Raw genomic sequence first — 23,214 nt, 5'->3', positions numbered from 1 at the left:
TCTGTGGAATAGACTCCCTCTCCATGTTAAGCAGAGTACCTCTCTAGCCCTCTTTAAGAGAAACCTGGATGACTGGATGGGAAATAGAAAATATACCCCTGGGATCCCACCTGTGTCCCTGTTCGACAGGGGAAACCAGTGCTGACTTTGAGGAACATGGGCAAAATTCTTGGCTAAGCTTATAAGGGCCTCCGGGCCAATAGCCCAGTATCATCCTGTGAACCTGTGCAGAGGTCTACATCCATTTAGAAGAATGTATACAGCTAGTAGTTCCTACCAGAACCAAGTATAATTGGATATACAAAAATTAACTACCCTGGTAGTCTACCACCATAAATTCTACTGCAAAAGAAAAAACATCCATAAATTATGTAGCATATCCAAAGTCCTTCTGAAAGAAAATATCAAAAGCATTACAAAAAAAATGAAAAACACTGTCATGTCCACTTAAAAAGCTCATGAACTTAGGCTGGTATTTGCAGTCAAAGATAGCCATCTTTATGTGTGTTAAGAAAACTAGTGTCCGTTTCATATCTGAGATTTCTTTCCATAGCTTTAAAATACTCGAGTTCCTAAACTCCCCCAATTATCTTTAAAGATTTTTTTTACTGAAAGGGCTGACACCAATACTAAAAATAGTTCTTCCTGGACCAGACAATATACCTGGTTGCTTAATTAGTATTGTTAAAAGCATGATCTTGCAGACCCACTCTCTAAGCTGTTTAATGTTAAAGTTTAGCTACTGGTTTGGTTCCTGATGAATGGCACACTGCAGTAAAGATGCCCCTTCATAAATGTGGCTATGCAACCAACCCAGGAAATTTTAGACCAATCTGTCTCACAAGCGTTATCAGCACATAGGCTTGAAACGTATTATAACTGATCTCCTAAACTTCAGTATCAAGAATGTTAGACTGGACCCCAAACTGTTTTGTTTTTTGAAGATGTGGTCCTGTCTATTGAACCTGTTAAACTTCCATGACGAGGTTATGGAGGCTATCCATGCGGTACACATGGCATATCTTGACCTGGCCAAGGCCTTCAACATCATTCCTTATACTTGCATCACAGAGGTTAAATGTTTTATAAACTGATCCATATGTGGTAAGATGGATAGCAGACTGGCTGAAAGAGTGAACCTTAAACAGTGAGAGTTCCAGGTTCCTCATCAGGAAGTATGAACGTGACCAGCTGTGTCCTTCAGGGCTCGATGCTGGGACCTCTCCTTTTTGGCCTTAACTTTTCAGATCTCCAAACAGTGAGCCCAGACCTCTGGCTAACAAAGTTTGCAGATGACGGTAAACTGGGGGGGGGGGGTTGTTAAGGTGCCTTCTGACACAAAAACCACCAAAACCACCTGGAGAGTTCACTACACTTGGAATACTAAAATGGGCTGAAACTAAATACTAAAAGTAGTATAATTTTTGGTTGGCAATCCCTCCCCTTGACATAATGTATAGATGGCACACTGCTACAAAAATGAAAATGTAGCCACGAAGCTAGAAATGTGTGTTATTTCCCTCAGTTTTGACTTTCATATAACAATGGTTGCCAGGAAATGCTTTTATTTAGCACAGCTGATTGTCAATATCGTCAAGGTCTGAAGAGAGAGTCCCTTCCTTATACTGAACATTAATCAGACCAGTTATCTTGTACAATGACACCTTCAGGATGTAGCTCACTGAACAAATCAAGCAGTTAGAAAGACAACAAAGATTCTTAATCAGAGACCACAGGCCTAAATTCCTGAGCTGTCAAGAGAAGCTGGAAACGCTATCCCTTTATTCAGTATTTTATAGATTTTAGATGGAGAAATATCTGTCTCGCTCATTAAGCTGTTTGACAGCTGGATGGACCTCCTGTGCATCTCTGAGCCCAATGGTTCCATTAATACTAGGACCAGGTACCTAAATCTTAACTAATAGAGAAGTAAAACAAGGTGGAGGGACATGTTTATAACCCAGCACCTTCCTAACCTCTGGAATAATTATTGACTGTAAGTTAGGCACTGTAACTCACGGTCATCTTTTAAACAAAGCCTATATGACTGGATGGGTTTTCACAATTTACTTTAGGATGGCCTTCCAAGAGAATGGAAGCATGGCCTGAGGGGAGAGTATTGTCAAGGCATAAATGCTTACAAGGCTTAGTAGGTTTTGAATGTCTATAAATCTGTAAATGTTTACTACTGAGGATTCAGGCTACTATCTGTTGGCCAGATTTAGGGCATACACATGATATAACCTCTTAACAAATCCTTCTGTGGAACACTAGTCCAGTTGCTTATTTGTGCTTTCATAAGAATGGATGCATTCTTTTTCTCCCAGTTTCTGCGGTATACAAAAATATCTCTGGTTTTCACTGTGTGCTGTCTTTTAACTCCATTTTCTGGAAACAGTTCTTATTGAGAAACCTCATATTCAGTGATTATTTAATTCATTTCAACCTCTTCTGCAGTTTATCAGCTCATGTTAATAGCTACTTAAAGCTACATTTTTTTTCCAGATTTTTGTCATTTGACTGTATATATACCTCTAGTATCTTAATTTAAGTACCTCTGAATGCATTTGATTTATTTTTTCCTGTAATGTACTGAAAGCCATCTGATGTATTAAAGTTAAAACATGAATGCTTTTCGCAGAGCAGCTACAGAGCTTTTTCTTTTCTGGTCGACTTTTACTGATTTTCACTGTATTTCTTCTTTTCCAGATTCCAAAGTTTACAGCCAGTAGCTGACATTTACTAAAATTGATGACTTTTACTGGCTTCTTTAATGCAATTTCACTCTGGGAGACCTTCAACCAGCCTGTTGGTCAGCCTGCAGCTGTCATGCAAGTCTCCCTGAGAAGGCTCACAAACAAAAGGCAAAAAAACGAGCTGAATAACGCAAGTCACCACACCACAAGTCAGGCAATTTGAACCATTTATTTGTAAAGCGCTTTTCATCTCAGGAAATCCCAAGACTTCTTCAAAGTACTAATACACACTCCCCTTCTTATAACTTCCACAATTAAATCCAATATCAATCACACCATTGGTTAAAAACATCAATTCATTAGATATGCTAAACAGCTCTAGGTCAGGGGTCACGAGCCCGCCCCTTTGAGCAAATCACACCACAATATAATATAAGCAGAAATGACTGCTTGCATTCGCCTTTATGCATGACACAGTTTCAGTCACTAAGCTAAAATGCAATGCCTGCAAAAAAACTGTTATGCATTTCAAACTAACTTTGATGTTAAGTCATGTTTTACTCCTTAAGAGTAGGTCACAACACAGTATAAAAGAAACGTGCTGCAAGCATGCCTGTTTAGTTGTAAACATCCACAAATGAAATGTCACACCATTTGTAAAAACATTAAAACATTAGGTATGCCTAACAGTTCTAGGTTTGGGATCATGAGCCCGTCCGCTGTGAACAAGTCACAACTCTGTGTAAAAAGGGACGGGTTACATGCTTTCACCTTTATACATGAAACAATTAAAAATAAAAATTAAAAACATAAACCTAAAAGGCAATACCTACAAGTAAAATTAAAACTAAAAGTAAAACTGTCATACAATACTGACAAACACAAACAAACAACTGTCAAACCCCTGAATTTAAACTTCAGGTTGTGTTTGACCCAGTAAAAGAGGGCAAAGACTAAAGGTGCAAGTCCGCCAGACATAAACTGGTCATGGCACCGGTTAATTTACAAGCTCCAAACTGAATTGTAACGTTAATCGTGTTTTGACCCTTGTGGGCAGGTCCAACACAGAGTAAGAGAACTGATTGTATGCGTTTGCTTTGTACATACAACAGTTGTCATCATAAACTAGAACACAATACTCGCAGGTTAAGGCTGTCAAGTGACACAAGCTAAATTTAAGTCATATTTGTCCCAGTCAAGAGCACAAAATCTAAAGGCGTAAAACCGCTAGTTGCGAACGGGTCATGGCACCATTTAAAATAACCGGCTCCATGCGATTGCCTTGTGGCATAAAAAATATTCAATCACTTACCTAAAGGCAAAAGCTGCCCGTTCAACTGGTGTTAAAAAATACAAATAATTAAATCACACGGTAAGCCTTAGTTTGACCTAGTAAGCCTGTGGCTTATAGACAATATCAAAACAAAACAAAGCTCACCCACTGAGTCTAACCTAACTAACTGAAGCGAACAAGTTACAATAACATCTACTAACGTGACCAGTAGATGGGGAACAAAGTGGTAACGCCAAGGATACGTTACAAATAAATGGCACCATGAGCAGTATGGCACCACTACTACTTACACATCAATATAATGAAAACCGGTAAATCTAATCCAACTGATTGAGGTAAGCAAGTTACAACATCATCTATTTACGTAAACCGTAGATGGGGGACAAAGCAGTAACACCAAAAATACGTTACATAATAAATGGCTACCATAAACAGTAGGACGCCACTACACTTACACAGTAGTGACAACTGGTAAATACAAACTAACATGAACCATTAGAAACTGTTAAAATCTGTTGATAATAGTAAGAGTCGAACCTGTTCCTGCCTGTAATAAAACAATGGAGACACCTAGTGGAAGAAGTTTGAGGTACAACCCATTAATCAACAAAGTTAGGATATACAGAGACTATATAGAGAGAATATAATAAAGAATAAATAGAGAAAAGAAAAAGTGTGTTGAAAATTTTTTACACAGTTGTCAAAGGAAATGAATAAGCAGTAACTATAAAACAATATATGCAATGAGGTTGTCAAAAGTGATATGGGCTGTTGAATCCTGAACTCTAAAGCCCAAGTACTGAGCAATGGAACCAAGTCATCCTAGAAGACTCTTCAATTTTAAAATGCAATGAATGGAGCACATTTCATTTAAACCTGGATATGTGCTAGCATCCGTGCGGATTTGCCACGTGAGTTCCAACACTTCAAGTCAGATGGTTTCAGGGCCCCCCTCTCCCATCAGAATTTACACAATCAATAGCCTTGAACATAAATTTGTGGTTGGTATTGTCAGCTACATGTTTTGCCAGTATATTGACCGTTTTTAATTTCCTGATGTGGTACGTGTGCTCATAAACACGTTCCCGGAGTTTCCTGTCCATTTTGCCGATGTAAAAAGCTGGACACTGTTGGCACTGGGCTAGGTAAACAACAGCTTTAGATTGGCAGTTGAACTTGTGCTTGACTTTGTATTTTTGATCTGTAATTCTGAATTGTTCCCCTGTATCCATGTGGGAGCAGAAATTGCACATGTTGCATTGAAACATCCCTATCACGATAGGGGGGTGCAACTCATTGACCTCCAAAAGATGTTTTAAGTTCTTTCCTCTCCTCCAGGTGATTTTAGGGTACTCGGGTAGTTTGTTTCTAAGATTGTTATTTCGAATGAACACCCAGGTTTTCTGAAGGATGGATGAAACTATCTTGTAGTCCGTACTGAATGATGTAAAAAGACTACAAGGTGGTGGGAGTGAACTCTCAGGATGGTGGGTCATAGGCTGATTATTTGGGTACATGTTGCCATAAGGGCCTTTTAAAATTGGTTGGTATGTCCCCTGTTTTCTCTTGTGACTAACCTCTTGGATCAGGTCATCCACCAATTGTTTGGGATAACCCCTGCCCAAAAACCTAGATCTGAGTGTTGCGTTCCTCTGTGAAATCTGAAAGTTTTGACACCATTCGAGCAGCTCTGACAAGCTGACCTTTCACTACAGGAAGGTGTTGGAATAAGTGTCCTTCCTGTGAATTTTAGCACACAATGCATTAATGCTTAAATCTTTCCACAAATCCACATCCGGGTAGGTGATTCTGTCAGGGCTAAATGTGTGGGTAAAAGAAAGGAAATTAGTGGTGGAATTGAAGAAATCTACCAGTTCTATGGCAACTGCTTCACCACCTCTAATCAACATAAATATATCATCCAAGAAACGTGTGTAGAAGGCAATTTTGTTGTTCATAACTTCATTCTTCTGGATGAGATCCTGTTCCCAGTAAGCCATGACAAGGTGGGTGAAGCTACCGCCACAAGGTGACTCCATGGCTACACCTACCTTTTGTAAAAAAAATAGTGCCGTTAAAAATCAAATAGTTACTGGATAAAATGATATCAAGTAGTTCATCCACCAAAGAAATGTCTATGGTTGGTGCACCTCACTTTCTCAGCATAAAGTTGACCCATTCAATACCCACCTAGTGTGGAATAGATGAATACAGATCCCTCACATCGACCGTAAGGAAATTACGATTAAGGTTGAATTCGAGGTTATTAATAGACTAAGAATGACCATGAGTCTTTGCAAATGTCCGGTTCCATGACAGCATATTTTTTGAGTATGTTGTCAACGAATTTGGCACATGGGTAGGTTATGCTATTCCTGGCATCAGTCAGTGGTCTCATTGGTGGGTCATGGATGGATTTGTGGATCTTGGGAATCCCAAACAATTTAGGGATTCTAGGAGCTAACATGGAAAGGTAATTGAAGATTTCAATATGGATTTTCCTTTCAATGAAAAAGTTGTTCAGATGTGAACTTATCCTGTTGTATGCTATGTTTAATTCATGTCTGGTTCTCACTTCATAGGTGTTGCCCCCTTAAACCACTCAACATCCTGTTAACATAATCCTCTTGACCCATAATCACTGCACCACCACCTTTATCTGGTTGCATTACCCTAACACCAGCTCCCTTGATGGACCATAAAAGTTCCTTTTCAGGGGTAATTTTAGTTTTGGCTTGACTTTGTATACTTTTGTTATGCAATGAGCATCTCAGATCAAGTTCACACATTATGTCAAAAAGTGCAATGGATTCATGTAAGACCGGTAAAAAAGTACTGGATACATGTAGCCTGTTGTTGTTAGGCGGATTGTCTCCAAGTAGTACGTTCATGTTAAGTTTCCTAGAAAAAAAGTTTAAAGTCAATAATTGTTTTTATCAGATCAGCTTTAGTATCCGGGACAAAGGTGTTCCCTTTCGCTAAGAGTTCCACTAGGGGTTGTTCAATAGCAATGTCAGTGAAATTAAAGATTTTGAAATCCTTGTTGGTATTCAACAAAATAGTGGGTTTGTTTGACACAGCATTAGTGTCAATTACCTGTCCCTCCTCCCCCTCTTGTTGTAATAATTGTTGGAATTGGTCACCCTCTGTGGTTGATGGCGAAGGTTGTAATACGAGGCTCCTGCCCGAAAATTTGTTTGTACCTCCTGGTTATGCTCTTGTTGGGCTTGAGGCCCTGTTACCACAGAAGGGTAACTGGCTGATCCTGCCTCACTCATGGGGGCATTGTGCATTTGTTTCCTTACTGGAAAATTGGGACCACTGAAATTTTCCCTGGGCCCAGAGGGTCCCTGGTTAACATTGTTAACCCCATTAGCGGGTTTTTGACTAATAGCCTGGTAACTTTGAGAGGGAGGGGGTGGTGGATAGGCTTGGTTCTTACTTAATGCTGCCATGTCGCGATTCAGTTTCTTTAACTTTGTTTCTTTAATTTTAAAGATGTAAGAATCAATGCTGTTGAATATACGCTCATAATCGAATTTATATCGATCAAAGTCGATGTTTTGCTGCAACATTTGGTCTAAGTTTGTGGCCTCTCCCATGAGTGCCTCACACTAAATAGTGTAGTGTTTGCACATTAGGTCCAACAATTCTAGACCATGTTTGTTGAAAGGTTTTACTAGATCAAAATAGAAGGCCGAGCCATTCTCTAGTCCCGTGGGATATTGCCAGGAGCGTAGGCCCTTTGGAACAATCCCTTTACTGATACATTCTTTAAAATAAGCAATCTCTAGCTGTGTTTTTTTATATTTAAACAATTTCTGGTCTAAATTTTTTAATTGTAAAGAAATGTCTGTTACCCCTCTAGCCGGTTGCTCCTCGTCATTGCTGCTGGTTGATTGTTGAAGAGATAGTGGTTCTATGAGCCACTGAGTGAAGTTAGGAGCTCCAATAAGCTCAGGGGTACCATTGATTTCTCCATTGGAAATTCGGTTTTGCACATTCACCATCGACCTAGAGTTGTTAGTTGGTTGTGTCCCAGTAGGATCTGTTTGGAAGACTGATTCATGTTTTGGATATTAACAGTCAGTTCAGGAGTTACCTCCACATAGTGAAAGGTCTATGGGTTCTTTACTTTGTATCAACTTTTCTAAACACAGAAACACTTAGTACACAAGAATCATCTGATTGACTGTTCATGCTGCTTGTTAGTTCTTTGACTGAGCAACAATCTCTACCACTTAATGTCTGCTCTGCAGAGGGTAAGCACACACACACACACACACACACACACACACACACACACACACACACACACACACACACACACACACACACACACACTGGGTATTTCTGCAGCTTCTTTTGTTTAACTAATGCTGCTGTTCCACCTTTGGCTGATAATCTGATTGTCTTTCCACACTTTTAAAAAACACTCAACTTGGATGTAATGTTAAAAATGAGCAGGATATAATTTTCCCATCTAAATTTGTACAAATCATTCTGTCTTCAGTGGGTAAATTGTTCCCAGTGTATTCTGTTACAGTAGAATTTTAGAATTTCCAGCAAAATGAATATATTCTCTGTAAAACATGCAGGACGCCTAGACAAATCCAAATGTAGTTTGGGGGACAAAGGCCTAAAATCAGAGATATATTTTAAGTTTTGCTTTTATGAACTTAGAAAGTTGCTAGAAAAGCAGGGTTATGTATTAGTATGCATTTTCTGAAAGATATGAGGTATGAAACTCAAAGATCCGTCATTATTTTGTGAGAGGAAAAAATCTAAGGAACAGATCAAAAATATGAGGCAAAACTCCAGACAGTTGAGAAGTATAGTGTAAATCTTTCCAGCAAATTGACAAATATGAGAGGTAATTTGTTTGCTGAGAAGATTTGTGAAATTTTCACAGTAGTTTCCTTCTAAGGTAGTATTGCTTTTGACAAAGATGAACCCTCAGCACCTTTTGCCCAATGTTTGCTAATGCAGTAAAGGAGGTTCATGTCTGGGGCAATTCACATGTTTGGCATCTCAGTGCTGTTCATAACCAGTAGCTTAATAACTGATCATAAACTACAGTTTTGCAATTTATAAGTTGTCATTAAACGACCATGGTTCACTTACAGCTTGTAAAGTGTATTTTAAAAAAGCTTGATGTATTATAAGCTGCTTGTAAGCAGATGCTTAAAGACAACTTGTAAATTGTCAGTGAACTGTCAGCATGTATTAAGATAGCATGCACAAACTGGTATCCTCTCTGTCCTGCTTTTCCTACAGCTCTGATGTGTTTTCTCTTTCTCTGTGCTGCTTCTTTTGTACGTTGCTTAATAGAAGATATCCTGATCTAAGGATTCTTCAGAAATAACAGTGCAGTTATGCCCCAGTAGTGGCCATACCAGTGTATTATCAGTACTGGTTTCTGCTTAGACATTGGCTCCCAAGTATGCAACAAGTCTAGAAGGTTTACAGTTTTTGCTTGGAAGTGCTTGCATATGTATTTTTATAACTCAAGTAGACTTCAAAGAATTTTTTTTAGGTAGATGGTGAATGCTGGAGGTGTTATGGGAAAGAGAGAGGTAGCAGTAAACATGTTTTTTTGGGATTGTGATGGGTAGGTAGATTTTAAAACAACACTACAGAGTACTCTGTCAGAAGTATTGGGGATTAAATTGCTGTAATTAAGGAACTGATTCTTTTTAGCTGGGATACGGGATCTGAATAGACATCTCAAGACCTTGTTAAGATCAATGTTATTAGCTACCAAAAAGCAATTAATAGAAAATGGAAATCAAAATCTAAACCAGCTGAAATTGAAGTGTTAAATGTTAGAGAGATCAAATAATTGGAAGTGAAATCTTAAGGAAAGAGAAGGAATAAAATACATAGAAATAAATGGAAGTTGTGGGAACAGTACATGCAGACTAGTGTTCAGGAGGTGGAGTGAAGTTTAAAAGAAGTCACAGTTTTGCACAATATATGCAATATTTGAGTGTGTGACAGTTGTAAAGAAAAAAAGCATATATGCAATGTATAATGATGCATAGACCTTATTATGGTTTGTTTGGTTTGTTTTCTGTTAATGAATGGTACCCGTGTCTTAAATGATAATTTAAGATTTTAAAAACAAATACTAGTTTCTGTTTAGTTCATACCTTCATGTCCTTTTCAATCATTTTGTTGCAAAATGAAGAGCTTTAAGGGGTCCATCTCCATACCTGTACTTTCCTTCAGAAAAGGACAGCATGACTGTAGGGCTGAAGATTGTTCAGCAAAATTACTGTCTCTGAGGGGTTCATCTCCATGTAAGTACTGTCCTTCAGAAAAGAGATGCTTGTTTGTGTAGGGCAGAGGATTGTCCATATCTCAGTACATAACTATGTGGGCTAACATTTTGGTAAGGGGAAATCCTAAAAAGACTGCAAAAGGGGAAAACTGTGGCATGATAGCCCAATGATTCATATTATTGTACTGTTACTGTGAGTATGCTCATTACTGCATTCTTTGATCATTCAGTAGTATTCTTTGGCTGTTTTTAGAAATGTTATTTGACCATATTAAACAAGAAAGGCCTGCTATATACAACTTGCTTATTTCAGAAGCAACCCAGAAGTTTTGCTTTCAGTAAAGTGACTTGCTAATCTGCATTGCATTTCAGTGGATGCTACAAGGACCTCTTCAAGTCTGCAGTATGCTTCTTGTTCACAGGCCATTTCAAGAATGGAGGGATAGATAAGTAGATAAAATGTTTCATGGTCGAATAATGTATTGCCTTTCTGTAATCAAGCTGATCAGCTTATTGTATGCCATTTGCACCTAGAGCCTACTTTTTATATGCTGTTACTTTATCTTCTTAATTTCAACTTTAAGGGTTTGAGTGTGTAAAACTGTAGTGTTGACAGACATTTTATACATATAGTATATATATATTTATGTTGTTCCTGCACTCTATTGAACTTATTATCTTTATATTATTTTGCAGAGTCAAATGGAAGTCGACCTCTGTCTGAAGTGGAGAAATGTCGTGAGCTTGCAAATGAAATCTCCGCTGTGAAGCAATCTTTGCATCCTCCTAAAAGACCTTTGTCCTCTACTCAAGAGGCAGGTGAAGGGCACTTCAAAGATTCTACTGTTAGCACCACAGCAAAAGCAGCACCCAGCACTACCATCACATCTACTTCTAACACTGCAAAAGCTGGCAGCACCACTGCAGCCGCCACCCCAGCTACCAGAACTGTGACTACTGCTTCTGCAAACTCTAATGCTACTGCTGCCGTAACCTCATCCAGCACAGCTCCTGCTAAGCAACCCCCAGTCCCACCCCCTAAACCTGTCAATCGAAATAGTAACTCTTTACTAGGTAAGTCCAGGTTATAAGAACATGGCCAGTTATAAGGGAGAAGTAGCAAATGTGGTTTTAGCAGAACAAGACTGTTCACTGACTGCCTTAAATTAGTCTATGAAGCGGGCTGTACATATACTACAAGCTTGTAAGGGTCATTTGATAGGCAACCAGATGAGGATTTCTGCAGTTCTTGAAGAAAAGAAAGGTAAGAAAATTTAACAGTACAGTGATGGTTGTTGAAAAAGAAACTGGTGCTGCTTAGAGCAATTTAGGCTTCTTGCTTACCTCTCTGCATTGTCTACTGATAATAGACATTTGGTGTGAATAAATGGAGACGCCTTTGAGATGTAGAAGATTTAACAGGCCACTGTGCTCATTGCTGGCATTATTAGAGAATGATAAAATTATCATGTGTGTACCAACTTTGCTTATTAGCTCATAAGTGATTAAAATGTTTTGTGTACTAGGTATGCTTTATCTTTTTTTAATGAGTTTCTAAATCTTTGTGACATGGTGACTGGAAGGTAGCTTTTATGTGCTTATGTGTGGCAGCATAAGCTTGCAGCCTTTGGACACTGGATATGCATTCTTGAATCTAGATTAGCCTGAATGCAAGTACTGACTTCATATATGTACCACGATCTGTCTTTTGTACCTCCTGCTTTCATTGCCTAACACACATATACCGCATGTCTCTTGAGAGATGATAGTAATGTTGGTTGGATATTCAATAAATATGAGCCTTCTCTAACCAACCACTGCCTAGTGGTGCAAACCATTTCCACATTACCTTTTTCATCTTGACTGATGTCAGAAGTATTCATAAAAGGGTGGGGTGTAGAGTTTTCTAAGATTCAGGGATAAAAACTTGTAAAGCACAGGACAATGCACAAGTTTAATATATCCTTATCAGCCTTCACATTATCTGGTTAGGTTATACAGCCAGTATTGATGTCATTCTGCTGGCTCTACCGTTTTCCCTCTCTGAGAAGTAATGTGATAAAGCCCTATTGCTGAGATTGGTTGCCTGAGTATTGCATGCAGAAATAACTTAGCTTCATTGAGCTTAGAGTCTCTGATCATGCATCAAAGACCTTGACTGACGGTTGCAAATGCTAATCCTTGCAAGAAGTTAGCATCTGACATCCTTCTTTCCAGAAGTTCCTATCCTTGGAAGCAGATGGAAACACTTGACAACACATGCAGTAGTGCTATATATCGATTACATAAACAAGTATGCCCCCAAGGCCACCACTTCTGTTTTCCCATTTGCACTATGTGGTTCTTAGGCCTTTCTGTCACCAGTAAAAGATCCTGCATTCACATGCCCTCTGGTTTCTCTGACACATTTTTAGATTTATGTAGGGCGATGAAAGGAGACTTCTCATAAGAATGGTGGAAAGATGTTCACCATTAGATCACTGTTGCAATAGCCTAAGCTATATGGGTTATACCCTGCCAAGGATAACTTCCAGCTAGATTCCATAGTTCTGGGGTTCCTTCCACATGACATAACTTCCACTTTGTGAAGAAAAGTATCTTTTCTGTCAGAAATTTTTGATAAGGGCTAGGGCTGGTGTTTTTAGTGGTTGTCACTAAAACACTGCACCTTAAAACGTACATTTTAGTCAAGATTCCTTGAGAATAAACTCCTTTCAAATTACTATTTTTTGTGTGAAGAAGTTTCATATTTCTGTCAATTTATAGGTAAGAACTAGGACTTGTGGTTTTAGGGGTTGTCATTTAAAAAAAAAGGAAAAAAACCTTGTAACTTAATTTTTGCAGTCAGTTTGTACCACCAGTTGTCCAAGGTTCCATTATCCACTTTTCGGGCACTTTTTCTAGTAGAGACATGGACCAGGCTTTGGTCTTTTAAGTTCTTCCCTTGCAGAGCTGCAAAAAAGAATAATGCTCTATGGGGGGTCTTTGGTCTTGACGCTGGTGTCCTCTTTGCCTCAGCTACTGATGAAGTGACTCTGCCATGGCCATTTCAGGTTCCTCGGACTGGTTATCATTTTCTATCTGTCCTTTAGGTGTTGCTTCTCATGAAGCTGTTAAGGACTGGGTGATGGGCACATCCTCTGCAGCTGTTTGGCTGTCCTCTTTGGGCAAGGGAGAACCACACTTATTAGTATCAGGGGAAGGAGTAGACTATACTCTACCACAAAGCCACTTGGAGGAGCTTGATTCCCAGAGAAGGGACCATCTTTTTCTGGGGAGAGAATCTCCCAGGGTAAGAAAACAATTAACATTTTTCTTCTCCTATATCAAACAAGCTTAACAGGGAATATTGGCTGGGTTTTGCTAAAGATTTATAGGTTCATACCAATATATTAGGCTAATGACCACTAGGGCATTTTTAAGCTTATCCATGCATCCCAAATCTCTGACTAGTTCTGGTACCCTTGATAAATGTAAGCAGGGACTTTGAAGATGAAACCTTTACAAGCATGGGCCTGGGATGTAAACTATTAACAAGCTGCCTGTGTCTGTTACAGACATAGGTGCCAAATCAGGGATACATTTCCTGTTCCCCATCCAAATGTCCTAGTTACGCTTGAATTGGTTTAGGGAGGAGCTCTGTTTTGCGTGGATGGGGAATCTGTTTCAGAGAAGGGGTAGTTCATATCTATCTCCAGCAGTCCCTCCCTGTATCATAGGCAAGGTTCAAGTCTTTAGAGTAGGCAATTCTGGTGTTACTTTGTGAATACACAGGAGGTCCATAAGGGTGGGGTCTGGCAATGCCTTTTATGCCAGGCATAGATCTCTGCTCAACACCTGTAGGAGACAGAATACAGGGATACGTATTTGTGGTTGTCTGCACAGGACATTCCAATTGTTAGATGTGCTTGGTTAGGTACATACCAAAGGAAGAGCAGCACAAGAGCGTAATAGGTGGGATTCAACACCAAGAACAGGCAGAACTACCTTTGGTGGATAGGGTACTCGAAAAAATTCCAAAAGTGTTGCACAAAAGGAAATTTATTCAAAATACCACAAACAAATCCTAAATGGTAAGTGTGTCCATCCGTCAAAATCACAGGACTTTATCAAAACCAAAGTACTTGCCACTAAAATTCTTTAAATACACGACATCAGTAATTACTTAACCAATGAATAATTTTATGAACTGTAAGAATGCAACAGTTTGCACACAAATGTCATTATTTATTTGGTGTTATTTTACTGCAGTAGACTAAGGGTTAAAAACTTTGACATTATGTTTTAAGGTGTGATTTAACTGTATTCATTGGTTAAGTAATTATTGATGTCATGTATATAAAGAATTTTAGTGGCAAGCTATTTGGTTTTGATAAAGTCCTGTGATTTTGACGGACGAAAGCGCTTACCATTTAGGATTTGTTTGTGGTATTTTGAATACATTTCCTTTTGGGCAGCACTTTTGGAATTTTTTCGAGTACCAACTATCCACCGTAGGTGGTTTTGTCTTTTCTACATACCAAAGGAGGGTACTGTACTCAATGATAGGTCTGATGAATGCCGAATACAGTGGAACATTAACCTCCTTGGACCTAGATGCCATACCTTTGTTTGTAAGTTACACAACATAGAATGATTTTCTCTCTGCTGCAGACACGTGATAGCCAGAGGCTAGATTACCATCTATATGTATCCCCAAGTCCCTGAAAACTGCGTCAACTCCAAGGGATGTGTTCTCAGTATAATAGTTACCAGGGGTGAATGACTTCCCGAAGGATACTATTATGCATTTGTTGGCATTTCGTTTTAGTTCATGGCTCTGACACAAGTTATTTGTGTCAGCTCTTTCTGCAGAACATTAATGTCTGTGCAAAATTCTATGAGTACTCCTATTATGAAATTGTCTGCAAATTTGGTCAGCTATAGGCCCTTGACATTGACTTCAAAGAAGTAAATGTGCCGAAAAGGAGATGTCGGTTCCAAGACAGATCTCTGTGGGACTCCACTTGTGACCAGCCTGTTTATAGAGGTGGACTCCCCAGTTCTAACTTCCTGAGTCTTACTTGTCAACAAGGTGACATTATGGTTTAAAACTAACCTCTTGAGTTTATCAACAATGCCAGAGTGGGGTGCTATGTCAAATGTCTTGGCCAAGTCAAGGTAGGCATTGTGAACCACTTTGCCCTCATCCATTGCTTTGGTGACCTTCTCATAGAAGTCCACCAGAATGAGTAGGCATGACCTGTCCTTGAAACTAAATTGGCTGGGGTCCAGTGTTTGGAGGTTTCCTATGTCATTATGGATCATTTCGGACCTTTTGGTTTTAACATTCTAAGTCTTGACTAAATTTAAAAAGGAAATGATTTTCCTCTCTCTCTGATTATGATTGAGTCTGAGGGATAGAAATGTGATTTGGATTGTGTTTCTCAAGTCCACTGCCCAAAGGAAGAGGTGGAAAACTCTGACTCTGAGGCAAATTTTTCTTCAGATTCCTCCCCTGAAGAGTTACCATTTTCCGTTACTGTTGCCAGAATGAAGATGTTTCAGTGGGAGCAAAAAGAAGTGCCAGAATCTCGGTGAAGATATTTTGGCTTATTATAGGTGGATTTTCCTTCACCTGTATATGTTCCTCCTGTTTTACCAGTAGTGGAGGACACTTTCTTTGCAGCCAGTAGTTCACCTGACAATCAGCCACCTGCCTCAAGAAGTCTGGTAAGTGTATGTAAGGTTTCTCAGACCCACAAATTTCTTTTTTCAAACCTTAGATCAGGTCCTGCAGTCATTTTTCTGTCAAAATCATCTTCTGCCAAACATTTTTTGACAACTGACCCTGTTCCTTTTTAAAAAGATGACAGAGCCTTTGATATGTTTAGGAAGAAAGTTTATACTGCTTGCACTCTAGCTTTCAGAATATTGTCAAACCCTGAGCTGTTGGACATGCTCCACTTAAAGAAATCCCAATCCCTCAGAGCCACACACTCCAGGGATCTAAACCTCATCATCACAATGAACAAAACATGCTGGAGGGATGATAGGTTCCTGACCCAGAGACTCCCCATACTCTGGAATAGGCTGCCCATACATGTCAAGCAGAACGTCTCATTGGCTCTTTACAAAAGGAACCTTGATGATTGGATGGGAGATAGGAAATTCACCCCGGGGATCATGTCAGTCGCCCTGCTAGACAGAGGTCCAGAGAAGTAAATATTGTGGGAAGAAATATGCAGGGAATTGTTATGGCTAGGCTTGTATAGGCCTTAGGGTCGATAGCCTAGTACCAACCTATGAATTGTCAAGCACACACGCAAGCATATCTTTTAACTGAACAGATTTTCATAGAATATCCAGGTGTTTGCTTCATATTTTTGGACTGTTCCTCATAAAATCTGTGTTTCTTCTGGCATTGAAGACTGAAGTCACCAATTAATACTCAATAATGGCAAACATTTGAGTTTCAGATTACGTAACTGTCAGAAAATACATAATGCAAAACCTAATATTCTAGCAACGTTGAGTTTCTAGGAGCAATATTTAAAGTCTGTCCCTATGTTTGGGCCTCCCCTCCAATCATTTCTGGCTTTGTCCAGATTTCTTGTGCTGAGAGGGTGAGAGCCATGCATGCAAGTTTCTGCTTGCTTCCTTTGATAGCATAAGAAAGTTAATTCCTGAACTTCCTTCTTTAGAAACTAAAGCATCTCTGAATTCTGTAGAATCTTCTGTGTTGCAGGTTACTAAACACTGTAAAATGTTCTTGTGACACTGTTGAAGTTGTTGTAGAGGAGCTGCCACTGGGCCAGTAATGAGAAGGTTTGCCAACCTGTCTGTGTTACCAGAATTTACCAGAAAATGTCAAAGCTGAGCTCATGAATGCACCTATTGATAAAGAGGGAGTATTTAGTCATTCCTCTGCTGAGGGCCTTAAAAGATTTGAGGAGAGGAAAAAAATGATTTAGGTCGTCACACAGATTTTTTTCAGTTCTGCATGCTAAAATACATTAGAAGCTTTCCTTCTAATTTAAGTTCCTTTTGTAGGAAACAAAACAAACTATCTCAGTAAGGTGCACATTAATAAAATTTCAGAAAGCAATGGCAGTGAGTTTCAAAACATGAGGGGGATGATCCTTCCAAAACTTAGGACTGTCTAAAAAAAGACGACTCTCAGCATAGCTAGGGCAGGGAGAGGGGGGCAACTGCTACGAACGCAAAGTGTTGGGGGTGCAGTCAGTCGATCCCAATCTTTCTCTAATGGAATACCAGCTTTTAAAACTTGGTATTGAATTTACGGTCAAACCTGAGTGCTGCAACCATCCATGTGTGGTCTAAACTGTAGTAACTGCTTGCTACATTTTTTTTTTTTTTTTTTTTTTAACTAAAACCTGAGTGCTGTAGCGTTCCGCGCAGGCAGTGTATAAACTGTAGCAACTGTTGGCTACATTTGTAGTAAGCATTTTGCAGGAGTTTAGAAAGAAGATTTTTTTTAAAAAATCTGTAACACGAGCGCTGTAGCGCTCTGTGCAGACAGGGTATAAACTGTAGCAACTGTTTCCCACAGTTTAAAAGAAGACTTTATTTTTAAAAATGAAATAAGTTAAAGGAACAGTGGAGACGGAGCACAGAAATGGGATCGGAATGGCCTGAGTGGAGGGGGGGGCAACCTGGTTGGTGTGCCAGTAGAAGGAATGTGCATTTTTTGGGCTTTAATAGAAGAGTTGGGGGCATAGATCTAATTGTCATGAGCCGATCATTGTGAAGTTTTTTTTTCTTTTTGCTGTTCATTTTAAAGAGCTGAGGGGGTTGGGTACTGGTTCATAGTACCAACCCAGACAGCTGATTGAACCAGCTATGCTTTTGCTGACTTTATAGGCCTCATAACTTATTTTTCCCTTTTCAGTCTAGGCATGACAGTAAAGTTGTCCCAAGGCTTAGGTCTTCACTTCCATCTGCGACAATAAGTAACCTCAATAATCCTTTCATTCCTTTCATCATAATTCAAAATGCTTTCTCTTTTTTCATTCCACCTTTTAGTTTTCTAGTAAAGTACAGTTGTGTAAAGCCTACTGACCTCTAGCAGTATATGTTCGTAGAATAAATTACCTTATGGGCATATGGGTACTAGTGCCTACCCTTCCCTCTGGCAGAATGCTAAAGGTCAGAATCCCTCCCACTGCCTATCTGTGGGGATGATGGCCCAGTCACCTAACAGTACAGGGACTGCCTTACAAACCCCACATAAAAGACCCTTTCAATTTTCTTGGGTCCAGCAGGAAGAAAAAATGGAGAGAAGCTTTTCAAACACCTACTGTTCCAGCACCAACAAAACAACCCCCCACTCAAGAAAGACTTTGGAACAGCATTTATCAGCAACCCAAACACCAAACTATGTACTTTCAAATAGGGGCATGGCGGGAGGGTACTACCAGTAAGGCAGTGTGCTCTGTGAACAGATACTGTTACAGGTAAGTAAGACTTTCACAACGTGCTATGTTCAACAAACACTGCCGTACTAGCATATGGGTAGATTCTCAAAGCTTACCCAGCCTGTGAGGAGGAAGTATAAGGGTCCACGAGTCCCTGGAGAATGGTCCTAGCAATGCCTGCTCTGTATTTAGAAAAGGCATCCAGGTTTGTAGTATTTCATAAAGGTATGGACAGAGGAGACCAAGTTGGAGCCTGTAGAATACTTCTAGAGTCCACTCCTTTCAGTTTTGCCAATGAAGAGGAAAGAAGGTGAGCAGCTCTATTTCAGCCATCCCCCACATTAGGACTAGATCCTGAAACACCACTGCTTTGAGCTGTCACATGTACAGGTCTGCCCAGAAACTGCTTAGTCTGTATTTCACTATGTTTTGCTCTGATGGGATGTTTGATGACTGAAGGGTCAGAGAATGTTGCAACACCAGCTGCCAGACTATCATTGCCAGCTGGCATGATCTTGTACCCCCTTGTTAGTTGAGGTACCATGTCACTGTGGTGTTGTCTGTAACCACAAAAGGAGGACCTGGAGTCAATACTTGATGAAGGACTTTCAAAGTGTGGATCACTGCCAGCATTTCTTCTGTATTGATATGCTTCTGTGCATACAAGTGACAGGCATTTTTACTGCCGTAGACACAGCTCCCCATATGAAGTCAGACAAATCTGTGTGGACAGATTACACTAGAACAGGTGGAAACAAAGGAAGACCTGCGTTGATACTCAGCTGTGCTGTCCATCACTGTAACTCTTGTCCATAGAAAGGCAGCACCAGCAGCTGGGATTACAGGGAATGTAGGTGCTGGGTCCAACAATTTTATACACACCACTGAATTTTCTTCATATGGAGATGGGCCATTGGTGTTATTAGAATCATGGATGTAATCAGTCCTCGAACTTTTAGGAAATCTCTTGCTGAGGACATGTTCCTCTTGGAGAATTCTTGAAACATCTTCTGGTATGACAAGACCTTGTCTCCTGAGAAAAAGGCCATTCTTTTGTGACTGTTGACTAAGCACCCTAGGAAGAAGAGTCTTTGTTATGGTGTTAGGCATGACTTCCACAGCTTCATCTTGAACTCTAGCTGAGAGATTAAGGTGAAGCCCTTCTCTAGCAATTGAAAACACCTAGATGCAGACTCTGCACAGATCAGCAAGTTGTTCAGGTAAGAAAAAATATGAATGTCAAGAGTCTGGTAGTGAGCCACTACCAGAGCAAGGGATTTGGTAAACACTTGAAGGTGCAGTGGATGATCCAATAGAGACAGTGTAGAGAACCGATATCTGAGATTTGTTATATCTATTTCAAGTTATTTCCTTAAGTGATGAGCAGAGGGGATAAGATGATATGCATCCTTCAAGTCTGTGGTCACCATGAAGTAGAGGTCTAGCAGAAGAGGAGGTACTGTCTGCAGTGTGTGCATCTTGAACTTGGGGACCTTGATAAGCGTTTTCAGAAGGATAGGGCCAACACTTCTCCATGACTACTCTGTTTTGGGGAATGATTGGAGCTGAGCTATGGTATAGTCAAAGGTTAGAAAGGGGGGGGGTGTCATTCTTTTTTGGGAAAAAGATGATCTCTTATTAGGTTTCGTGAAATTCTCATCCTGCCATTTCCTTTTGGTGCATTGTTTTTTTTCGTCTGGAACTCCTGTTAGGGCTGATGAAAATTATCCTCCTTATTGGTGGTGAAATGTGGGGCTATATAGGATATAGAATATTTTAGATACCCCTTGCATCAGTTTACACATGTCATCCCAGTGTTTTAGGATCTAATTAGCTCCTGATTCAAATGTACAATCTGAGTCAAGTGGAGCATTCATAATCTCATTTCTTAACTCATCAGAAAAGTTTTGGCTGTGCAACCAAGCATATCTCCTTACCACCACTGACTTAGCTGCATTTCTAGATGCAGTTATCAGCCCCCCCCCCCCCCCAAAGACACTCATTAAAGCATGAGAACACTTGAGAAACATTGGAAACCATCTGTCTCACATATTTTTTTTGCTCGGCAGATAACGATGCAGCAGACTTTCTAACCTATACAGACACCTCAACACACACTACTACATAAAACTGGTAGTTAAATTTTGAAAGCTACTGTGCTGGACTTGAGCCATCATCTTTCCATGAGATTCTTGCCACTTGCCTAGTTTATCTCGAAGGACTGGGTTTGATGAAGACTTAGTCTTTTTATTGGTAAGGTCACTGGGGACACAGAACCAGGGTCAGCAGATAAGGAGGCTTGAAGGCATAGCCAATCACACCCTGAATTTCTTAAACTCTTTTTTTTAGGCAGAAGTTCATTCAGCAGAGGAGAATTGCAGGCTTTCTTAAAATCATTTTCTAATGCTGGGATCAACAGAGGGAAGGTCGTCATATCTGAGGAGTCATCCTCCAAAAAATCATGTAGCCAGTGATTGCTCCCAACTGAGATTTAGTCTGTCAGAGGAAGGGTAGCAGAGCAGTACTACCCATGTGCCAGTAAGGTGCCATGTTTTTTGAACATCTCTGGATTTAAAATATGGTTATCACATTCCAGTACTCAAATATTTCAATTACCCTAATGTCTCTGATGGGTAGAATTAGACAGTAATGCCCAAATTAACATACCCCCCCCCCTCCACTTAACCTCTAGAAGCTTGCTAACATAACATCTCCTAATAAGTGCTCATAATACATAGGGACACAATTGGGTTGGGTTGCATGGCTAGGCATTAACGGCTCTGGTGGTTGTTAGCCTAGTGTATACCTATGAATGTTTTTCTTTTTCTGTGTGGTTTAAAATTTCAGTTTTCTGTTTTACCGTTTAGTTTATGTAAAGCTTTGAGGGTGCTGGCAAAATAACTGGCTGCTGTAATAGCTCTTTGCAGGCTGCAGGGCATTTACAATTTTCCATATTTAGACAACTGCCTTATTTTTTCTAAATTGTTTTATTTGTCAATGTGTGAAATGGGTAAAGAACATTTTTCTTAGTCTGGGATTTCAAGTGAACATAGAGAACTCTTCTGTTACATTTCACATGGTAATGTTTCTGAGATGTCTCCTAGATACAGCTCTCATGCTGGCTTTTGTTCCTTAGGACAAAGTAGAATTTTGCAAGGGACGATTTGTGATGTTCTGCAACCAGTTGCTTACATCTGCCAGGGCGTATCTAAGGATTCTGGGTTTCATGTCTTCTACAGTTCTCTTGATTCCTTTGCCCAGACTTCACATGTGGAAAACTCAGTGGTTCCTCCAATTAGTTTGACCCAACACCAGCATCCTATATTCACTTCAGATTCCAGTACTGGTATTTGTAAAAGTGGAGTTACTACTCTGGTGAAAGGACCAGGCATACCTGAACCCAGATTTACCCTTTTCCATTCCAGCCCCTACTCATTCTGTAACCACAGATTTCTTAGACTTTGACTAGGATCTATAACACGGGGAGTGAAAGTTCAGGGTCTGTGGAAGAAACAGGATGGACCTAAACATATAAATGCCCTCAAAATTGTAAGTCATCTTTGTGTTCCAGGTCCTGTATTAGTAATCATGGGCAACACCATGGAGTTGTAGTACATCAACAGGGAGGAGACAGATTTCACGTGCTTTAATGACAAGCTGTGGTAGCCTGAGAACTAGAGACTCAGCAAAATCTATCCCTGCTCTGACTTGCATTATGTTAGAGCAGAATATTGCTTCAGACAGCCTGAGCAGGACCAGGCCAGCACCCCTGCAGATGGAAGTTGAATGCATGGCATCTTTATATATAGAAAACTCCTTAAATAGATTTGTTTGCTTCCATTCACAACTGATGGTTGAAATTCTCTCCCTAGACTCCTTCTACAAAGACTTGCAAGATAGCTGTCTTTTCATTCCCATGGAAAGAAGTGTTTTTGTATGCCTTTCCCCTGATAACTTGGACTCTTACAGAATAATTGTGATGACCTCCTTTACGGCCCAGTTAACAGTGGTTTTCTGTTCTTTTGAAAATGGCCAAGGGCAGTTAACACAAGCTTTCTCACAGGATGTACTTACTCACATGGGATGGGGTTTTTGCTAGCACCATATATTTCAATTTCTGCAACTCAGATTATAGAATTTTTAATACCTTGTATTTATTTTGTTTTGATTACCAGGTAAGTGGGCTGGTTGGCAAACTCTATTCAGCTAGCACCCTGGCTTAATGGGATGCCAGTAATATACAAAAGGTTAAGACATTCAAGTTGTTACAGAATACAATAATACAAGAATACAGTACAATAAACAGAGCAAAATAGTTAGGCGTAAATGTAGTATTTACCGGTGCAGTTCTACCCATGTAGCATCGGCTGCTGCGACAATGATCTAATGATGAACGTAGTACATTTGTGTGAGTTAACTTACTGTAACAGTAGATATTTGACTAGATAATTTTTGCATTATCAACACCTTTCCTCTATCCCTATTTCATTATATGTTTTGTGCCAGGGTGTGTAAATTTTATCT

The 23,214-nt window shown here is 39.8% G+C and overlaps 1 protein-coding gene across 4 annotated transcripts in view; it reads left to right on the top strand.

Annotated features, from left to right (window-relative positions):
* LOC122792248 (phosphatase and actin regulator 4-like) overlaps nucleotides 1-23,214 on the top strand; it is a 2,537,344-nt gene that overhangs the window by 1,933,332 nt on the left and 580,798 nt on the right. For all 4 annotated transcript variants that reach the window (XM_044059998.1, XM_044059995.1, XM_044059996.1 and 1 more), the window contains one exon: nucleotides 10,970-11,347. In XM_044059998.1, the coding sequence (XP_043915933.1) occupies nucleotides 10,970-11,347 (378 nt within the window). The remainder of the gene's footprint in view (nucleotides 1-10,969; nucleotides 11,348-23,214) is intronic.

This window comes from Protopterus annectens, chromosome 1.part2, assembly GCF_019279795.1.
Source record: "Protopterus annectens isolate FY-2018-M chromosome 1.part2, PAN1.0, whole genome shotgun sequence".
Lineage (NCBI taxonomy): Eukaryota > Metazoa > Chordata > Ceratodontiformes > Protopteridae > Protopterus > Protopterus annectens.
Note: the sequence above shows the minus strand (reverse complement) of the source record. Positions and strands in the feature narration are given on the sequence as shown.